Consider the following 23655-nt stretch of genomic DNA (forward strand, 5'->3'; position numbering starts at 1 on the left):
TCTGATAAAATCAGAAGAACTGTAAGCCAATATGTATGATATGTTCTGTAAATAAAAAGAGTTAAGAGTAAATGATTTATTAAATACTGTTAGATATTCAGTGGAAGTAGGTTGTGGAAATAGGTATCGTTTGCACGTTTACAGAGTGAGACTAATTGGTTGCACCACCATAATCATTCTTGTTACTTTAGAGATAGATGGCGACGTTGCCAAAAATGGACTCTCAACAAAGACAATCCACAATTTTTTAATTCCTTCATGAAATCCTAATTCACTAATGTTACGTACAGAGGCAATAGTTTCGAGTACGATACGTCCGCGAAACTTTGAAATACAGTTTCCATAGGAAAAGTTGAAACTATAGAACGGAGCAAGGAGGAATTTCGTTAGGCCCGTAGATCAGACTCGTATCGGAGACTGTTCGCCATTGTTTCGAGCGAACTTAAACTCGGGGCACAGGTGTTGTCTCTTTGTAATTTCGTTCCTCGTACGGATGAATAAATCTAACCCTCCCCTCTCACCATCTCTCTCGAAGCACCCTCGATATTCCCAGTTTTACATCGATAAATCGAACGTATTATTTCGACTCGCGAATTTAACCCTCCTTCTTTGAAGTAGAACCTTAAACGATTGAATTCCCTTCGAAACTCAACACTTCACGCACGGAACTAGTTAATAGTCCTCTTTGTACTATTATGGTAATTATTACTTTGTGTCAGGATTAATATATTAGATTCGCGCAGAGTTTTGTACTAAGACTTAAGACAATATTTTAAACATATAATGAAACATCCTGTATATAAATCTAAATTCATTTTCGATTAAATAAAAAATCTATGATCCAGTTTTATCGCAAACAAATCGTATAATCAACAGGAATTGCTGAAACTTCTTTGGGTGCATAGTGTCCAAGTAAATTTCAAAATAAATATAGAAGACAGCATAAATGATAATAGTTGATATATTCGTTGAATACAGAATAAAGAGCCCTTTAAAATAAAATTTGTTTCAAGTCAATAGCGGAGATATAAGGGTTCGAAGCGTTTGTTTACTTTTCGTTGTTTACGTTGCGAGGTCATTGACCCCATGTGCTTGTAGTGAACAGTAAATAGTAAATTCTTGGAAACACTACGTCCTATGTGTGTGTGTGAGAGAGACAGAGACAGACATAGACAGTGAAAATTAAAAAAATTACACTTTCCAAAACGGAAACTCGAATCGACATAAATCAAAAACTATTTTAATGGGGAGACCTTACTGCTTTCAACAGGGCTCAATAATGAATAAAACACTAGTAGCTTCGGAACTGTACGTGTCTAAAGTTTTTAGTACTTCTAATACGCGTTAATGGACTTCTGTAAGACAGAGAGTGGAATTTAAAAAATTACTCTTTTATTTAAATTATGATATCTCTAAAACAGAAAGCCGAATCGACTTAAAATATAATGATTTTAAAGGTGAGGCCTTGCTGCTTCCAACAGTGACTCAAAACACTAGTTAGCTTATTTTAAACATATTATGGAATTTTATGAAAAACAGTAAACCTCTTCTTGTTCGACAACTTTTTCCTTAAGCTATTGTATCGTCGCTACAAAACTATGATTTTTTATTAAAATGTAGTTCAACACTTTTCATTAAAATGTAATTTTCAAATTGTTTAATAAGCCTGGAGATTCTTGTATACTACCTCTTGTAAGGTTCGGTTTTATTATATGCTAACAAAAATATTCATGTAAACGGGCTCAAGCACGACCAAGAAAATTTCGTATGAATCGTTGATGCTGGTATGTTTAAAATTTCAGAAATCCCCTTTAGTGACAAATTTTGTTTGTTCTCTATTAAATTACAAATTTCATCCACGTAAATTTCAGAATATCGAACGCCACGAACTTATGGTATGTAAGAATTTTAATACCAACACGAATTTAATAAGTTTTTTAGACGATTCGTGCAATTAATTTTGAGACGATAATAAGTTTTCGAGTACCAGCCGAATGAGCAACGATTAAGTTCCTTCTTTTAATTTTAATTTCAATTTTGAAGATCCTCAGTAATTAGTCACTGAAAGAAATGCAGACTATTTTTCTTTAAAATAAAAAGTTTAAAGAAAAGTTACATCTTATTTTTGCGTTTGCAAAACTGTGAGAAAATTATCGAGAAAAACAGCGCTCGAAGGGCATGGATCATTCGACAATTATTTGTTCGCAGTTTTGTAGACGTAAAACGAAGACGCAGCTTTTGATTAAACTTTCTTTCGATTTCTCTTCCCCGAAAGATATTCCACGGGCAAGAAAAATCTGCATTTTCTTCGAGGGGTGATTTCATCCCCTCAAACCGTATTATGGCACCGACGAAAAATGGTTCTGCATCACGGTTGACCTACTTCGCCCGCACACATAATGTTCAAAAATTTTCCGAATTTTCGGGGCTAGGTAAACGTCCTTTGTAAACACCGGTTCGTTTAACTATAATAAACCCAATATTTTTATTTCATTTCCCAAACAATTCCCCTTAACAGATTACAGCGCTATAGAAACGAGCGTGCAGAGGAATTATATGGTCTTTTTATGCATTTTAATTTATAACTCAAATTATATTTGGCTTCTGAAAATTAAGAGAAGGAAGAAAAATTGCTTCAGAAATTCTGTGGTAACTGATAGTTATCATGTTAGTGTATATGCTAATTGTTGACCTTAAATAACATCGAACGGCCCTAAATTTTGAAATAAAAAGTAACGAGGACGATGATGAAGAGTGTTTTTAAGTGGAATATTTTTTTTATTTATGTTGCAGTGTAATATAAATAAATAAACAATTTTATTTATCCTTGAATAAATATTTACACTCGTTCTACTATAGGACCAGTAAAATTATTCCGCTGAAAAATAAATAATAAAAAAATATTGTTCTATCTAAAAACACTTGGTAATCGTCCTCGTTGCTTTTCATTCTCATTTTATCCGAAATTGATGCAGAAAAGTAAATCACACTGTCGGTTACGAATTATAATTATAAATTGTCTCGATACACCGATAAAACTTTTTTTTATTTATGGATGATTTACCCTGGCATTACAAATGCGTTGATTAATTTCACAGCTTCCGTATTCACAAGGTACGCACGTCTTAACTCGTAAAACCAAGCCCGGCTTATGAGCGTAAGCCATGTTAATCCAATCTGCCAGTCGTAATATAATGGCGTTTAATATTCGCCGGACCAATAGTGTCAGATTCACCTTCACTCGATCTACACAAAGGATTCTCGTAATTTACAATCCGTTTATATCTCTCCCATTAATAATCGCATAAACAACTCGTGTTTCTTGCATTTATTTTTGTTCATCCAAAAGCCAAAACGGGCCAAACATGTAACTATTTAAAAATAATTATTTAAACGATTAAAATATCTAAAACGACGACATAGTCGACGCATACTTGAACGGAACGGGGCGTTGTTCGCGTAAATGATAAAATGAGCCCGTCGATCGTAACTATGCGCGAATGTTTGGGAACACTAAACGACGCGATACTCTTCTCTCAGGGAATTTACGTAGATTATCCGTCACGGCGCCTGGAGCACTCCCGTTTAGAATACCGGTAGGTGGAACGACTACGCTTCTATCGAAAACAATCGCGGAATTTTCATACGTAGTTGAACGAGTTACCGATAGTTACCGGCAGAAGCGATACGCGATCACCTTAGGCGATTTCGAGTATTAGATTCCCATAAATACATCGTATCGATTCGTTTATTCTAAATCTGAAATAAAAAAAGAAGAACTAAATATTTTGACGGGAATTGTTTTATATTTTCGTCGCAGAATTTTTATACAGGGCGTTTGGTCATCCCTGGGAAAAATTTTAATGGGAGATTCTAGAGGCCAAAATAAGACGAAAATCAAGAATACTAATTTGTTGATTGGAACTTCGTTAGAAAGTTATTAACGTTTAAAGTTCCGCCTGTAGAACGGCAATCTGCGAACAGCTGCGTACGCGTGATAGTGGTTTTCATTCTCACGCAGCTGTTCTCACGCCGTTCTACAGGCGAAACTTTAAATGTTAATAACTTTTTAATAAAGCATCAATCAACAAATTGGTATTCTTGATTTTCGCCTTATTTTGGCCTCTAAAATCTCCCATTAAAATTTTTTCCAGGCGTGGCCGAACACCCTGTATAACGATACATAATACTCTTGCTGGTAAATATTTTGATCGCATAAACTCTGTTTATTTGAAAATAGAGAGATAAATATATAAAATACAGAGAAGAAAAATTGCTGGTAATTTTAATTAACGACGAAAGTCGAACAAAAATAATAATTCCGGAAATAATTAACGTAATTATGTTATGTTGTTCGCCGAGTATATTACACCTGATAATTTAGACACAGTTATAGGAACTTATTATCTGCGAAAGTAGGTTAAAGTTTGTGAGGGGGTGGCTTGAGTTCTACCCTTGTTAGGCAATTGTGATTATTAACATCGATCATAACGAACCTCTTCACGAACTCGTTAGCGGCCGATCGTTATTTTACTAGGAAGCGTTATCGTAATCTACAATAGTAATCACTTCTTAACAATTGCCCATAATAACACATTTAATCGCAAAATAATGTCTTTTTTCGAAAGTTAGAATTGAGGATCATTAAGAATTATTTATTTATAAATAAATACTCTAACTTAATAAAATTCGAATTAATTTACGTTATAAAGGGCAAATTAAATGTTTTGAGAAATAAAACAATTACACCCAGTCCTATTGGACAATTAATACAGAATACTACCCAATACGACACAGACGTAAAAATTGAAACGCGATTAAATCCAGTATTGACACGTCCTGATAACTTTTATTCTAAAACATCGAACGTGAGATTACTTCTTCCCGATGTTCGACAGCTTCCTTCGCAAAGGTGTGAGTAACAATCCAATTTTTATCTAGTTCCAGCTAAATTCAATTTCCTACGGCGCATAGTTCGCGTAACTGAATTTCAATTTTGTTGAAAAGTAAAAACAATGAGACGTACAAATGAAATAGAAGGCGGATTAATCGTCACTGGGTATATAACAAAATTCATGACAAGCAAAATATAATTATAAGAAAAGTTATTATACATAAATAAACATTATTGTTCGAAAGTCGAATTATACTTGCTATAAAAATATTTAATTTGAAGAAAATAAATATGTCAAAAATTGACAAATGGATTTTAATATTATTCAGTGATTAATTAATTTTTGTATAAACAAATTCATACTACTGAGAAATATTTAATCACAAGGAAAAAATTCAATATATTGTAGTTCGTTAGAATCTATTATTTTTACCAGACACATAACGAAAAGCGATGAATATGTTAAAAATATAAAGTAATGTTGACAAAACTACAGAGTTCAAACCACTCCAAGCTTTCAAGCTTTTTACCTCCTGTTTCTTTTTTATGTTCCCAGTACCGACGACAGAAAACATTTTAACAGGTCTTTCGAATAAAAATAAAATACTACCAGATGCAGTGTTCCTTTTTCCTCTTTTATTATTACATATGGTTCTTTCCTTTCGTTTAAGAGCACACAGATATCCACCGACACGTTCGCGGGCCCCCCAGAGATGCGCAAACAGCAGTTCGAGAAATACTGTTATAGAATAATTTAACACATGTTATAAAAACGACTTGCTACATTTGAATATTATACATACTTTATTATTGATTATTATTGATTTCAGTCGCAGCAAATATTCATCCGTGTGTCTGTTATCGAAATCGACGCTGACGTACAGGCTGTTTCAAAATGATGGGATGTATAAGTTCGTGCAAAAAGAAACCGAAAAGTTCTTTACCGTTTTTCAATTCAAAGCTTCGCCCTTGAGATATGGGCGGTCAAAGTTCTCGTGTACGTGGTCGTCCTTGACGCGCGCCATTCGTGTGCGAACGTCACGCGCTCCGAGAGTCACACACAGACTTTAACGACTCGTATCTCGAAAACGGAACCTCCAATTGCAAAATCGTAAAGGACTTTTCGATTTCATTTTTCTTGTAGAATCTATACGTTTAGACGTATCCCACAGATTCGAAATACCGTGTATTCTTGAACTTTCTACAAACAATATTCGATATAGAAATCATAAAGAAATAATAGAAAGTTACAAATTACAGTTACGAATACCAAATTGCTTACACGATCGATGCAGTTATTCCACGTTTATGTCGAAAGAAAACACAGTAGAGGAATACATTTTTTAACACGTTTCTATTATTATATACAGAGTATTTCGTGCAACTAGAAATGACGTATGCAGGTATCCTTTGAATTTTTAACGTTTTAATAATAGGAATATTCGAAGAGATCGCAAAAAGTGTTAAGTAATTTTATCTGCGGTGTAGAAGAAGACGAACAAGCGTGATGTTAATTTTTTTGAAACTTTTAATTATCGTTCTATCGTTCTGAGAAACAGCCTGTCGATTTGCGACGTTCCCGATGTTCTTTTCCTTTTTCGACGTGCCGTTTGAATTCTTTCTCGAAACGATATCTCGTTTGATTTCCACCCGCACTGAAATTTTACACCGGAGCGGTTGTCTTGGAAAAACGACGACCAGGAACGCGAGGAGCGTCGTCGAGTGCACATCGCCGGACGTCGTCGTCGACAGTACCGACAATGGATGTCGAGAATGTCCTGAATGTTTGCCGCCCCAGGCAACGAGACTCGCTACTTGAGGCGTCAGTGGAGCGACAATCTTGTCGTCATCATCGTTACCGTCCTTCTTGTTCAAAATCGCTTCGTCGAGTAATTTTTCATCGACCATTTCGATGATACATTTAAATACATCCAGGGGCAACGGACCGTGTCGATCAACAGGCAACATTTCAGTGGCGCGGCACGACTTTGAAGTTATAATTACGTAAATCGCTTGTCAACACGACATAATCAATAAACAGAATCGTTTACTTATTCGTTCCGCGAGCATTCGTAATTTTCACGTAACTGGAAATTAATTCGTCGAATTTTGGAGCCCGACCGACCCTAAAATTGCAAATTCCGTCGCGTTTCAATTACAAATACGTATTTGTTTATTAGCATTGGCGATCAGATTCTGTTTCGCTGCATCTGATTTTTCAAGCAGATCTTTCCGGGGGATTTGATATTTAATTAAGGAATAGCTTCGAAAAATTCAGTGTTCCACAGTTAGTATTCCGGGAGGACTGCAGACGAAGGACTGCGAGAACGTCAATGAGGATTTCCTGGGCGGTTTCCTAAATTTTGCATGAGCTGTGCACATGCATACTGCATAGAACACGCAGGTACACAATACAGAGTGGCTCCAACGTGTCCTTAATTTGGAATACCAGACCGCAATCCCGTAGCCTCTGAAGTCTCGCATAGTCGCGAGTTTATGATACGTCGATTTTTTATTGTGCGACAAAAAACAACCTTCGACGATGATAGAAAACTCCCTTTAATTCTTTTCTATTACAAATCACCACGTCGAAAGCTATGCAAAATTTAAGACACAAATTATTTTAATCTTAAACAAAATGTGCGTATTTTAATATTTCAAATTTAAACATTCTGTAACCATTAAAATTCGAGGGAACAAATTTAACGAAAAACTGAGTCTAGTGATATTTTCGAGACGTTAAATTCCGCGAAATTAAATATTTAATCGAACGAAAATTAAACAGAATTAGAATATTATAGTTAATATAATATTCGCGAGAATTTAATCGAACGTAGATGCATATCGTTTTTTGACGTAACAGCAGGAAAAATATCTGTACTTTGAAACCTGAGTATTGTAGCAAAAGTGTGCTCGATGAAAGTTTTTCAATAATTCTCTCTATACAATTTCACTTGAAACATATTACGCAACTTCTCCATACAAAAGGAAAGTTCACGAAACTGCTCTCAATATTCTCTTTTTTAAACCATATAATGGTTTTAAATTTTACTCCTCGAACCAGTTAAAAAACAAGAATAATAAAACGGAATAAAAGTGTAAATTTAAATGGGGCTCTGTATGTGAAAGTTTGAACTACTGTCAGGCACAAAGAAGACACTCGGGAACGTTACAATTCCGCAGCTAAGTAAAAAAAATACGAACGGACGTGTTTGAATACCAAATTTTAATGATGTAATCACGAATTCGGTATCCATGCTAACCAGCCAACCGGCGATAACCAACATCGGGGAACACTGATGAAAAAAGTTAACCCAATTCCGCGCGATGCGAGCACAAACACGACCGTGCATACGAATCGCGCGTAGAAATAAAATGGCATGGTCACGTATCTAAACATTAATGAACTAATGCTAACGACGAAAGTTTCTTACAAAAACGGAGCCCGGGACTGTTCCCGTTCTTCTATCACGCGATAAGAAAAACTCTCGTTAGTTCGGTCGTGTATACTATGTAGAACTAGAAGAAAGATGAGTGGGCGTGACAGATGTGAGGGGAAGTGTCCCGTACGCCACGCCCCCATTCCCACCTTCGATGGTTTTTCAGCCAGTACCGTTCGACCCATGTGATCACTTCGACCAATAATAATAATAGAAAGATGAGTGGGTGGGGCAGGGGCAATGGGAGTGTCCCGTACGCCACGCCCCCATTCTCACCTTCGATGGGTTTTCAGCCAGTACCTTCCGACCCATGTGATCACTTTCACCAATAATAATAATAGAAAGATGAGTGGGTGGGGCAGGGGCAATGGGAGTGTCCCGTACGCCACGCCTCCATCCCCACCCTCGATGGTTCTCCAGCCAGTACCGTTCGACCCACGTGATCGCTTCGACCAATAATAAATAACAGATAGAAAAATGAGTTTAATGCAATACTTCGTTGCGTAAAATTAGTCGAGAAATTGATACGAGTGAAAACGATATGAGATTCTATTTGGAAAATTTAACTTTTTCCTCCAATGTTTTTTTTTTTAATTTTAGTGTGCTGAGTTTGCCTACGAAATTACTCCCACAGATTTTGGAGCAACCTATATATTTTAATAAAGTTTTTTATACTTAGAATTATAACGATGTCGTCTTTAAATCTACTTTTCTTTACTTTTATTGTATAAAAGTATGCACAGTAGTGGATTATTTTGGTTAAGTATCCCTTCTTCTGGGATATTGTACGAACTTCGTGCACGTATCAAACGCTAGATGTAAACTAGCTCAGTAGGTCGAAACACAAAAGGTCTGGAGAAACGATTAAAAAACCGATAGCAAAGCTTCCATTAAAAAATTGTCGTAAATGTTAGAGCCTTCAAATGGACATTTACCGCTACATATAAATAACCGAAATTCACGAGGATGGCTGTGGTAATGGCAGAAACAAATTCATTTTCCGATTAACTTTCACTTTGACTGCAATAAATCGTCACATTTGAATTCCGAATGTTTTCAAAGTTATTTTTATTCAAGTGAAAATTCATTGAAATAATTTTTTAAAAAATCATTTGACTGTTCGAATAAAATAATGCATTAGAATTTTAAATAACGTCTACCCAAAGAGGGTGATACATTACATGAATGATCATTTTTCATATTACTTTGATGATCATTATTTCGATAATGTCGAAGCTTGTTACAGTCGGCAAAAAGTCGCCTAACTGTGAGTACGTACATTTAGATGCATGTTAGGCTACTTACACAGACACAAAAAAAGCGTACAGATCCATACGCTGCGCTAACCAGCTGGATTATGTTCTATATTGTACAGGGTGTCCCACGAAACGGATCCAATCCATAACATTTTCAATTTGTTTTGAAACTATGGCTCGACCCGGCTTCGTGGGACGCCCTGTAGCTGGCGTTAGAGACGAACAGAGAAAAAGAAGGTAGGAGGTACATAGAAAAAGAAAGGTATTACAGATATAGAAATATATAGAGTAAAGGTCAAAGACAATACGGTTAGTACGTAGACATGTACATTGAATTTATAGATGTGAAGTATAGAAGTGAAAGCGTAGCGATAGATACGCGTGAAAATATGGTAAATCGAGGAAGAGGATCGCGGCGTTTTAGAGAAAAAATCTACTGTCTAATCCTAATTGCAAACCATCAACCAAACAAACGAACCAACCTCCTCGGTAAGGCCTAGCAGAAAATGTTCGCGGGCCCCCTGTAACAAAAACATATATAAATCATAAGAAATCATAGACGAATGAAAAATAAATAACTACGTGATTTTAATAACTGACACTCATGTATATTACAGTATGGTATGAGAGCAAGTACTCAAGACAGGGGTAGGAGAAGGTCGCTTTCAGGGGTGGCAAACTAACGGGACAACGAACTCGAAACCGAACGCTCTGTATTATAAATACTCGTTAGCTTTCATGGGGGAAAAATTATTAGAACGATTGCGTACTGTGTAGAGTTGGAAAGATGACCAGTGGGCGGGCATAGGAGAAAGGGGAACGCCCAGTCCCCGCCTCTGACGCTCCTCCAGCCACAACCGTACGGCTCACGTGACCGTGTCAGCCAATAGTGAACGGCGATGGAAAATGTGGGCGTTTAGGGGAGTGGCCGTTCACGCTTAGATTCTTTCCACTTATCTTTTTAACTCTACACAGTATAGATTTCATATTTATAGTAAACATTCGATTAAAATTGCACATATTAAGTTTTTGTGTTATTAGTAACATCTTCCAGAATGTGACCCTGTAATTAGTTCCAGCAGTATATATTAACGAAAATTAATAATAATTAGAAAATCGATGTATTATCATGCAGAACCCCCAGAGGCGTATCGTTTACCATATTCATGATAATAATATAATTTATTTATACACTGGTTGGCCTATTTACATCGAAAAAAGGATACGTTTCGTGTATAACTTATTAAAAAAATAAAGCTGTCAAACTTGTCTTCTTTTTTTATTCTTTCAGAATTTTTCCATAATTTCGTATAAATTTTGTAGAACATTCATTTTTATTTTTGAACAAACAAAAGAAAACAAGTTTAAGCCATAAATATTGAGAATCAAAATACGGTGTCCTATTTTTCCAAATACTCCCGATCTTTTCCGAGTTTTCAGTGCGTATAATGCGTCGCTAATCATAGTTGGGGGGCGATAATGGCAGCATCAACGCGATTAGTCGACGTCAAAACTGTGAAAAGGGCGAACTCAAAAATCGCGACAGCTCCAGTTCCCCGGAATCGAAACTGGAACGAAATGGATGCGAAGTCTAGTAGAAAATGATGTACCGTTATCGATATTTCACGCACCCTCCGGTTAGACTGGGTTAGGTTGGAATATACAGGGTAGGTCGAGCGATTGGGACAGGTCATGCCTCTTGTCTCGTCGAAGATAGAGACAAATATTACTAGGGACAACATTAAATGGAACCGACAATGTCTTCCTCTGCTCTTTTCATGAATGCAACGATGCGCTTGCCAAGTGCAATTGCACTATTTTGAGAAATCGAACCGTATGCTCTTATCTAAATGAATCGATTCTGCTAGCCACACAGTAGAACGATATTCCTGGAACGAATGCTTCAGGAAATTGTTCCGCTGGAAAACGGAAAACTGAAAACTATTTTCAGGCCTTTAAAAAAATTGAAATACAACGAATACTGGCGATATACGTTGCATTTCTCGCCCACCCGCGGTCCTAGCCTATTCCACTTAGATCGAATGAAAAGTTTCAAGCGTTTCAAAACTTTCAAACGAAGCGAAACAAAGATTCAACTACCGGGCAGATTTAATTTCACTAATTGCTGTGAAGTAATTGCATGTAGAGAATAAGAAATAATGGAATAAAAGATAAATACGAAGGTGCGAGGTGTAACAACACATATATACATAATACGTAAGCAGAATGCAAATAATTTTTAATTATCGAATGCTCTGCTTACATATAAACCTTCCTGTTTAATTATGTACGATACAATATTCGTGCAGCGAATGATAACCAACATTTAATATTCTTAAGCAACGTCGACGATTATGGCGTTCGAAAACCTACAAAATATTGAAATTCTACAGTTTCGATGATTCTACGTGAGAAAATAAGGAAAAGAATCAGAATAAAATGTATTTGGGGGTGCAATTTCATGAAAAATTATTTAAAAATCAGTGTAAGTAGAAATGACAAATATAAATCAGATGAAATATATTGGAATTCTACACAGTCTCGATAATTCTACGTGAAAAAATGTGTAGAAGAAGAAGAATAACATTTATTCATTTGGGGGCTCAATTTCGTGAAAAACTACGTAAAAATCAGTGTAAGTAGAAATGACAAATATAAATCAGACACGGATGAAATATATTGGAATTCTACACAGTCTCGATAATTCTACGTGAGAAAATGTGTAGAAGGAGAAGAATAACATTTATTCATTTGGGGGCTCAATTTCGTGAAAAACTACGTAAAAATCAGTGTAAGTAGAAATGACAAATATAAATCAGACGCGGATGAAATATACTGGAATTCTACACAGTCTCGATAATTCTACGTGAGAAAATGAATAGGAAAAGAAGAATAACATTTATTCATTTGGAGGCTCAATTTCGTGAAAAACTACGTAAAAATCAGTGTAAGTAGAAATGACAAATATAAATCAGACACGGATGAAATATATTGGAATTCTACACAGTCTCGATAATTCTACGTGAGAAAATGTGTAGAAGGAGAAGAATAACATTTATTCATTTGGGGGCTCAATTTCGTGAAAAACTACGTAAAAATCAGTGTAAGTAGAAATGACAAATATAAATCAGACGTGAGTGAAATTTATTGGAATTCTACACAGTCTCGATAATTCTACGTGAGAAAATGAATAGGAAAAGAAGAATAACATTTATTCATTTGGAGGCTTAATTTCGTGAAAAACTACTTAGAAAGCAGTGTAAGTAGAGATGACAAATATAAATCAGACGCGGATGAAATATGTTGGAATTCCACACAGTCTCGATAATTCTACGTGATAAAATGAGTAGAAGAAGAAGAATAAGATTTATTCGTTCGGGGGTTTAATTGCGAGAAAAACTACTTAGAAATCAGTGTAAGTAGAAATGACAAATATAAATTAGACGCGAACGAAAAATTTTAAAATTTAATTTGTCTTTTCCAATGATCCTAAGATTAGTAATTTGACCAATTGTCTTAATACTTATGACTGTCAATATGTGTTAAAAATAAGAAAATCGTGATCGCTTGTTTCTACCAATGAGAACTAATGTTTATAATGTTTTATGTATATAAAATATTGAAATTCAATTTTTCTTTTTCAGTAATCCAAAGTTTAATAATTCGACTAATTGTCTTAATATTTATGAACGTCAATATTTGTTAAATATAAGAAGTTGTGATCCCTTGTTTCTACCAATGAGAACTAACGTTTACATTTTAAGGTAGAGTTGGAGAAAGATTCAGTTTGCTAAAATGTGAGCGAACGAACTCGTGAGTTGTGTTTCCATGTATTTCCTGTAACAGGGAATTACCTATCGATTCTGACCGGTGTAACTTAGCACAGTAACAGCGTGCCAACAGTAGTTATATGAACTCCGCCATACGAACTACCCTAATGCTGATTGTGAATCCAACAAAGCGATCCGCCGAACGGACGTAGAAACTTAATCTTCCATATATGCAGCCCGAAACGTAATGAATGTGAGTAATATAGAAACGGTAAAAGGTACCTCTCGACGTTCCCTTATCGCGATCCCTTTATCGCGGTTGCCTCTAAATTATAACTGGTCTGGATATTGTGCAACCGTACCTATGGATTTCCATGCACCGAATATCTTCAACGTTTCTTCCTACGCTGTAATCTACGGCCATTCGAATGCGCTATCATTATCAATAAGAATTTACAACCCACGAAAGCTCAATTGGAATAATACATTTTTATATCAACGTATAAACGAGTTTCATGGGATAAAATAATATTATTAATGTTTATAAAAGACAAAAGATGGTTTTGAAAAGCTCGTTTCATCGTTTCCATGGTTACAAAGGTCGATCAGGTTGACGACTGGTAATTAGGTTTCCTCTACTTTTGTGAAAGCGTACGAATATACAGAATATTTCGCAGTGTGTGGTACAATTGAATACGAAGTAATTGTACATGAAAAAATGAATCGAAAACGTGGAATAGAATTTTTTCGTGCGAGGCTTCGTTTTCGAGAAAATCGATTTGGAAACTGCTCGGGGCACACGCGCGCGCGCGCTTTACTGAAACACGGTTCGATAGATTTCCCATAGAGACAGCCATCATTTTCACGCACAGCAAAAGTTCTAATTTGCAATTAGAAATACGATTTTTTTAAATTAATGGTTAAAGGCTTTTGAAAAAATCTGGACGAACAAATTTTATTCAACAATACAGACCACGCTGTATATTGCAAATTCATCCATCAAACTTCATAGACGGCTGTACGATTTGCTGCGCTCGTGCTGGACAGGAGACCATTTTTCTCATTTCTCGGTAATTCGATAAAATTGACAAACATGCATGTTTGACAAATTTTTAACGGGATAAATCGAATATTGATTTTAGAAGCATTGATTCAGAAAACAGAAGCTCAAAAATATAATTTCTATCTCTAAAAAATTTTGCAAAAATCACCAAGGACTAGATACCGTTTAAATAAAAAATACTTGACATTGTTTACAGTCCTCTTACATCGTTTCGTAATACCAACGACTAAGTAATAGGAATTTTTTATTATAATCAAGGCAAATTAAAAATAAAAGAAACTAAATGACAGAATGCAGAAGTAAAATTTATTTGAATTAATTAATATTAAGAAATAAATTTGGCAAAATAAAATATATATAAAGTGTACTTTCAACTTTCGATTCGATTTTTAATTGCAAACAAGATTCCTAATTCTAATGTGACCAATGTGGAGCCACTATACGTCTGTCCATAGTTCTAGCTTTGCTACGTACTGAAGGGATAATATTTGAATAAAAAATACTTGGCATTGTTTGCAATTCTCACAGTTTGAAATAATTATTATTTTTTAAAAATAAAAGAATTGGAATGACAGAATCCACAAATAAAATTTGCTTCAATAAATTAATATTAAAAAATAAATTTGACAAAGTAAAATATAGGGTGTTCGGCCATCCCTGGGAAAACTTTAATCGGAGATTCTAGAGACTAAAATAGGACGAAAATCAAGAATACCAATTTGTTGATTAAACATCGTTAAAAAGTTATTAACGTTTAAAGTTCCGCTGGTATTGAATTTTTTTCACGAAAATGCGCAGGATTTTGGGGGTACGTCTATTCACCGAAAATTACTGTAATTGACCCCCGCAACCGAAAATAATTTTTTCAAAACGATTTAAAATTTTTTTTTTTCCGTCGAAAAATTTCACACCTCAAATTTTTTTCTAGAAAGTGAGTAGGATTTCGGGGATATGTCTATTCACCAAAAATGATTGTAATTGACCCCCGCAACCGAAAATAATTTTTTCAGAATTAATTAAAAATTTTTTTTTTTTTGTTCAAAAAGTTAGGCACCTCCAGCCCTGTCGATTTTTCTTAAAAATTCGTTTTTGATTTTTAGTAATTTTGCTTGACACCCTACAGAAAAGTTGTCTAATACTTTTTTGTAGGTACCCATGTGCTCTGCTTCAGAAAAAAGTTTCATTGAAATATACTCATTATTGTAGGAGTTATGGCTGTTTGAAAATTGGACCATTTTTATGGGGTTTTTCTCATTTTGCAGGGTCAAGGATCAACTTTTCGAATATTTTTGTAATTTCTACATATTCTCCATCAAAATACGCGTAGTTTGCTTTTTTAAACATTAAAATCGCCCAATCCGTTCTGAAGTTATGACATTTTAAAGATTTGCATGAAATTTCGGGGTAGTATTTCTGGCCTCGCTTTAGATTTTCGGTAAGGAATTTTTTTCTCGGAAATGGTTACGATTTCGAGGGTATGTCTAATGATAAAAAATGATTGTAATTAATTCCTAAAACTGAAAATAATTTTTTTAGAAGGATTTGAAATTTTTAAATTTTATCGGAAAATTTTACAGCTACTCGAATTTTTTTCTCAAAACTGGGTAGGATTTCGGGGGTATGTGTATTCGCTAAAAATGATTGTAATTGACCCCTGCAACCAAAAATAATTTTTTTTAGAATGATTCAAAATTTTTAAATAACTTTTTAACGAAGCCTCAATCAAGAAATTGATATTCTTGATTTTCGTTTTATTTTGGCCTCTAGAATCTCTCATTAAAATTTTTCCCAGGGATGGCTGAACACCCTGTATAGTGTACTTTCAAACGTGGAATTACTTATGACTTTTTAATTGTAAACAAAATTCCTAACTCTAATGTGACCAATGTGAAGTCACTATATGTCTATGGATAGTTGTAGCTTTGCTACGTACTGAGGGGATAATATTTGAATAAAAAATACTAGGCATTGTTTACAATTCTCATAGTTTGAAATAATTATTATTTTTTGTAACGCACGTGTACAGATGGGCAAATTAGCAATGAAAGAATTGGAATAACAGAATCCACAAATAAAATTTGCTTCAATAAATTAATATTAAGAAATAAATTTGACAAAGTAAAAATGACTTTTTAATTGTAAATAGAATTCCCAATTCTAATGTGACCAGTGTAAAGTCACTACACGTCTATAGGTCTATTGTTATAGCTTTGTTATGACTATAATGTCCGACACAATACACAATACTAACGTGGAGAAGGGTTGGGAGAAACACCAAGAGGTCTGAGTGGAGCCTACTGACTGCAATATTTGACACCGCCTTTGTTAGGTGGGCGGTAAGCGGCAATCATAAACGGTATCGCCTATTGGACGATGACTGCTTTGTCTCACAGACGCGCGTCTGCTTTGAGTCATACTTGAAACGAACATACTAAGCTTGCATACACGCGGACGCTTCATAAGACCAGATCGAGGTAAAAGCGCCTGCGACTAGCTTTCCCTTCTCACATCTGACGTCACTGGGAATTTCTCTCGATCTCCCTACACTATTGGCAACGCCTTCCAAGACCCATCTTTCTTTCCTCGGGCTATACATTCACCGGAAAGCCGTTTTTCTGATTAGAAAAATATTTTTTTAATCTTCTAATGTTTTCCTTTAACACAAACCTCTTTTCCACATATTTTTTCCATATATAATATCATGGACGTTGTTTACTTTGTCGACATAAAAAAAATATTTGTTCCATTACAGAAAAATGCTAAACAAAATGGTAAAATAATTGGACGGGTAGATATTACCGTTTGTTTCGAATAAATTTCCAAATATGCTTACTTTTCGATTCCGGGGTGAAAAACCGACGGAAGTTTTAACGTTTGGAATAATCAATAGTACGGTGTTGTCTTTTGTTTGGATCTACGCGTCGACGATTTGTATACAGTTAAAACAACAATAACGATATTCCAGTTGTAAAATAACAACATTCGGATTGACTGTTACAATGACGAACAAAATTTGCTTGGTTAAAATTCGGTTTACGGATGTGTTAAAACGTTGTATATCAATATTTTTGCATGGAAAATATCCCGAGTTATCAATTATGTGTAAAACAAAATAGAATCGTAGGAAAATAGACATTACCATACCGTTCGAACTTCGCTGTGTATATTTTCGTCGTGTCTCGTACTAAAATTTAAATATAATCCCGTTTGCGTGACTCACTCAGTATACACGATAAATAAATACTTATTCGCTTATCTGCGTCGTTCCGAAAAACCTTTATCAAAGCGAATTTTTGGTAAATAAAGTTTATCCGTCGCGCGTTATCTAGATAAAAATGTGTCCAACTTTGGTATATAAAAACTATATGTTTGACGCTCGGCGCTCGCAATATTGTCGCTCGAAGTATGCGAGCCAGGGGCAGACTATTTGCTCGAAAAATGTGCCAACTTAACGTCGACCGTGTATCATTTATTAAATGTGTTGAGTGGAGAGAGAGAGAGTTCCTGTGTGGAGAAAGAAAGAGAGTGGAGGTCATGCCAGGTTGGAATTGTTGGAACTGGTCATCTTGGCGACCGGCCAAAACGGTACCAGCGACCCTCGAAAAGAGCGGGAGAAGAGCGAACAATGCATTTTTGTTCCTCGGAAAAAGAAACTCTCTAGAATCTTAAGCTACCTCAAATAAAATCGTCGTTACATATTTATAAGTTACTCACTGATTCTTTAATTCAGATTAGATTCTTTAATTTCAAATAAAATGTGAACCATTATACCAAGCACGTCAAATTTAAAGAAATTTATGTAAAATAGTCGTTACATATTTATAAGTTACTTACTGATTCTCTAACTCAGATTAGATTCTTTAATTTCAAATAAAACGCGAACCATTATACCAAGCACGTCAAATTTAGAGAAATTTATGTAAAATAGTCGTTACATATTTATAAGATACTCACTGATTCTTTAATTCAAATTAGATTCATTAATTTACAGTAAAACGCGAACTTACCATTATACCAGGCACGTCAAATTTAGACAAACTTAAGTAAAATAGTCGTTACATATTTATAAGTTGCTTACTGATTCTCTAATTCAGATTAGATTCTTTAATTTCCAATAAAACGCGAACATACCATTATACCAGGCACGTCAAATTTAGACAAACTTAAGTAAAATAGTCGTTACATATTTACAAGTTGCTTACTGATTCTCTACTTCAAATTAGATTCTTTAATTTCCAATGAAACACGAACTATTATACCAAACACGTCAAATTTAGACAAACTTAAGTAAAATAGTCGTTACATATTTATAAGTTGCTTACCGATTCTCTAATTCAGATTAGATTCTTTAATTTCCAATAAAACACGAACCATTATACCAGGCACGTCAAACTTAGACAAACTTAAGTAAAATAGTCGTTACATATTTATAAGTTGCTTACTGATTCTCTAATTCAGATTAGATTCATTAATTTACAGTAAAACGCGAACTTACCATTATACCAGGCACGTCAAATTTAGACAAACTTAAGTAAAATAGTCGTTACATATTTATAAGTTGCTTACTGATTCTCTAATTCAGATTAGATTCTTTAATTTCCAATAAAACGCGAACATACCATTATACCAGGCACGTCAAATTTAGACAAACTTAAGTAAAATAGTCGTTACATATTTACAAGTTGCTTACTGATTCTCTACTTCAAATTAGATTCTTTAATTTCCAATGAAACACGAACTATTATACCAAACACGTCAAATTTAGACAAACTTAAGTAAAATAGTCGTTACATATTTATAAGTTGCTTACCGATTCTCTAATTCAGATTAGATTCTTTAATTTCCAATAAAACACGAACCATTATACCAGGCACGTCAAACTTAGACAAACTTAAGTAAAATAGTCGTTACATATTTATAAGTTGCTTACTGATTCTCTAATTCAGATTAGATTCATTAATTTACAGTAAAACGCGAACATACCATTATACCAAACACGTCAAATTTAGAGAAATTTATGTAAAATAGTCGTTACATATTTATAAGTTACTCACTGATTCTTTAATTCAGACTAGATTCTTTAATTTAAAATAAAACGCGAACATACCATTATACCAGGCACGTCAAATTTAGACAAACTTAAGTAAAATAGTCATTACATATTTATAAGTTGCTTACTGATTCTCTAATTCAGATTAGATTCTTTAATTTAAAATAAAACGCGAACATACCATTATACCAGGCACGTCAAATTTAGACAAACTTAAGTAAAATAGTCGTTACATATTTATAAGTTGCTTACTGATTCTCTAATTCAGATTAGATTCATTAATTTACAGTAAAACGCGAACATACCATTATACCAGGCACGTCAAATTTAGACAAACTTAAGTAAAATAGTCGTTACATATTTATAAGTTCCCCACTGATTCTTTAATTCAAATTAGATTCATTAATTTACAGTAAAACGCGAACATACCATTATACCAGGCACGTCAAATTTAGACAAACTTAAGTAAAATAGTCGTTACATATTTATAAGTTCCCCACTGATTCTTTAATTCAAATTAGATTCATTAATTTACAGTAAAACGCGAACATACCATTATACCAGGCACGTCAAATTTAGACAAACTTAAGTAAAATAGTCGTTACATATTTATAAGTTCCCCACTGATTCTTTAATTCAAATTAGATTCATTAATTTACAGTAAAACGCGAACATACCATTATACCAGGCACGTCAAATTTAGACAAACTTAAGTAAAATAGTCGTTACATATTTATAAGTTCCCCACTGATTCTTTAATTCAAATTAGATTCATTAATTTACAGTAAAACGCGAACATACCATTATACCAGGCACGTCAAATTTAGACAAACTTAAGTAAAATAGTCGTTACATATTTATAAGTTGCTTACTGATTCTCTAATTCAGATTAGATTCTTTAATTTAAAATAAAACGCGAACATACCATTATACCAGGCACGTCAAATTTAGACAAACTTAAGTAAAATAGTCGTTACATATTTATAAGTTCCCCACTGATTCTTTAATTCAAATTAGATTCATTAATTTACAGTAAAATGCGAACATACCATTATACCAGGCACGTCAAATTTAGACAAACTTAAGTAAAATAGTCGTTACATATTTATAAGTTGCTTACTGATTCTCTACTTCAAATTAGATTCTTTAATTTCCAATGAAACACGAACTATTGTACCAAACACGTCAAATTTAGACAAACTTAAGTAAAATAGTTGTTACATATTTATAAGTTGCTTACCGATTCTCTAATTCAGATTAGATTCTTTAATTTCCAATAAAACACGAACCATTATACCAGGCACGTCAAACTTAGACAAACTTAAGTAAAATAGTCGTTACATATTTATAAGTTACTCACTGATTCTTTAATTCAAATTAGATTCATTAATTTATAGTAAAACGCGAACATACCATTATACCAGGCACGTCAAATTTAGACAAACTTAAGTAAAATAGTTGTTACATATTTATAAGTTGCTTACCGATTCTCTAATTCAGATTAGATTCTTTAATTTCCAATAAAACACGAACCATTATACCAGGCACGTCAAACTTAGACAAACTTAAGTAAAATAGTCGTTACATATTTATAAGTTACTCACTGATTCTTTAATTCAAATTAGATTCATTAATTTATAGTAAAACGCGAACATACCATTATACCAGGCACGTCAAATTTAGACAAACTTAAGTAAAATAGTTGTTACATATTTATAAGTTGCTTACCGATTCTCTAATTCAGATTAGATTCTTTAATTTCCAATAAAACACGAACCATTATACCAGGCACGTCAAACTTAGACAAACTTAAGTAAAATAGTCGTTACATATTTATAAGTTACTCACTGATTCTTTAATTCAAATTAGATTCATTAATTTATAGTAAAACGCGAACATACCATTATACCAGGCACGTCAAATTTAGACAAACTTAAGTAAAATAGTCGTTACATATTTATAAGTTACTCACTGATTCTTTAATTCAAATTAGATTCATTAATTTACAGTAAAACGCGAACATACCATTATACCAAACACGTCAAATTTAGACAAACTTAAGTAAAATAGTCGTTACATATTTATAAGTTACTCACTGATTCTTTAATTCAGACTAGATTCTTTAATTTAAAATAAAACGCGAACATACCATTATACCAGGCACGTCAAATTTAGACAAACTTAAGTAAAATAGTCGTTACATATTTATAAGTTCCCCATTGATTCTTTAATTCAAATTAGATTCATTAATTTAAAATAAAACGCGAACATACCATTATACCAGGCACGTCAAATTTAGACAAAGTTAAATAGAATAGTCGACGATGCATATTTATACGAAAAGCATTGATTATTGTTGAGTTCGTCGTGGAGAAAAGCTTGCAATATACTTTCTGTAACACTTTTTTTCTGTTAATTTATAATGAGACCTAAACAAACCAGGTGCGTCAAATATAGATAATTTCAAACACACTAGTCGTCCTAATTTAATTAAATTTCTCGTGGATGAAATGTCTTATGCAACAATTTTCTTACATCAGATATTACTATTTAATGATAAAACTCGAGCCCACCATTGAACCATTTATGTCAATCGTAGACAAACTCAATCAGTTATCGATGCATATTTATGATAAAAGCACTTTTAATTTAAGTTGTTGGAATGTTTGGAGCCATACTTTGCACAATAAGTTTGTTAAGTTTCTTTAACTTATAAGCAGGAGCTCAAACACAAACAAACATTGCAAATTAAAATCGAAGTAACAGATCTTTCCTGTCAATGGAGGGGGTTTGTACCATCCTTTTAGCCCCCTCCATCTCACTCGTACGCTACATTCGCGTAACTTTTACATTAATGTAGTATCGAGAAAATTTGTTACGAATGCGAGGGGTGAACGAAGTTTCCGAGGGGATGGATCGAGCGATTGTGGGCGCGAATGTCGAGTGTTTGGGCAGCGCGATGGAGGATCGAGATGATGTTTACATTCAGCTGTCGGTTACGAGAGAAGAGTGATGGAGAGTAAATGGATTCTAAGGATGCGCGTAGAGACTTTTGGCGACATATGGCACGTGTGTAAAACCAGTATTTAACTGGCTGGGGGGAAAAAGGTTTAAAAAACGAATTACTCGGAAAAAATCTCTACGGTACTATTACTATTAGACTGCGAAGGTTTGTGCATTTATGGAAAATTTTAGTTCTCAGAAAACTTCAGGATACACAAAAATATAAGAAATACTTAAAGTAAGATACGAATTATTATATTTGGGGGTTGAAACAACCCTCTACAAAACTTTCATTCCATTAATTCTATTAATAAAGATTTGAAGATGAAGATATCTACTCTATAAAGATATTATTATAATTGCATCTAAGATTATTCAATATTCTTTATTTAATATAAATCAACTTAAAATTCTATATTCAAAAAAATTGTTTTTAGATTAATTCATTAAAATGTAATAACCTCGAAATTGAGAATACAATTTCTAAAATAAATAATAAATTTTATAGAATGCGCTTCATATGCAAAAATATAAGAAATACTTAAAGTAATATACGAATCGTTATATTTGAGGGTTGAAACAACCCTCAACGTTTAATTAATTCTCGTTATTATTATTATACCACTGGCTTGGACGTCGATTTATTAAATAAAAATCGCGCCCAAAGCTACAAATACTGTATGTTTCTGATTCTTTTCTGCAGACTACCCCCTCCCCTTCTGTGTTGAACCGCCAATAGCGAAAGAAAATGTCCCCGAGTGCTATAAAAAGTTTCACCGTTATTTGCAATATTTGGAGGTCTCGAGTAAGGGGGAAGCTCTTACTTCGATGGTAGTAATGGTCTTGATGGGCAAAAGGTGGTGTTAACGGAGCCCAGTGTGAGGGGGAGGGGGCGTGTGGTACAATGTGTGTCTACGCGTCAAGTTGCCGTTGCGAGAGGCGGTGGGACGGTTCGTAGGTTTCATAACACTTGGAAACAGGTGGCGTTCTCTCGTCTTATTACCTCGACTATTTCTCGCGAGAGTCGATTGCCACATACTGTCAAGGAAAGGGGTAAGTGTTGGGGTGACGAGGCGTCAAACGACGCGAACGATTTTTCCCAAAAATAATTCCCTTTTCCGATTTCAAGAACGATCGCTCGTTCTGAAAATTCGAAGCGTTCAACGTTGGATAATCGAA

General features: G+C 34.2%; 1 protein-coding gene across 5 annotated transcripts in view; it reads right to left on the reverse strand.

The window, feature by feature from the left end:
• The window catches only part of LOC143343882 (nephrin), a 391538-nt gene that overhangs the window by 256206 nt on the left and 111677 nt on the right, over nucleotides 1-23655 (reverse strand). For all 5 annotated transcript variants that reach the window (XM_076769253.1, XM_076769262.1, XM_076769225.1 and 2 more), the window contains one exon: nucleotides 10073-10111. In XM_076769253.1, the coding sequence (XP_076625368.1) occupies nucleotides 10073-10111 (39 nt within the window). The remainder of the gene's footprint in view (nucleotides 1-10072; nucleotides 10112-23655) is intronic.

Source organism: Colletes latitarsis, chromosome 1 (genome assembly GCF_051014445.1).
Source record: "Colletes latitarsis isolate SP2378_abdomen chromosome 1, iyColLati1, whole genome shotgun sequence".
NCBI lineage: Eukaryota > Metazoa > Arthropoda > Insecta > Hymenoptera > Colletidae > Colletes > Colletes latitarsis.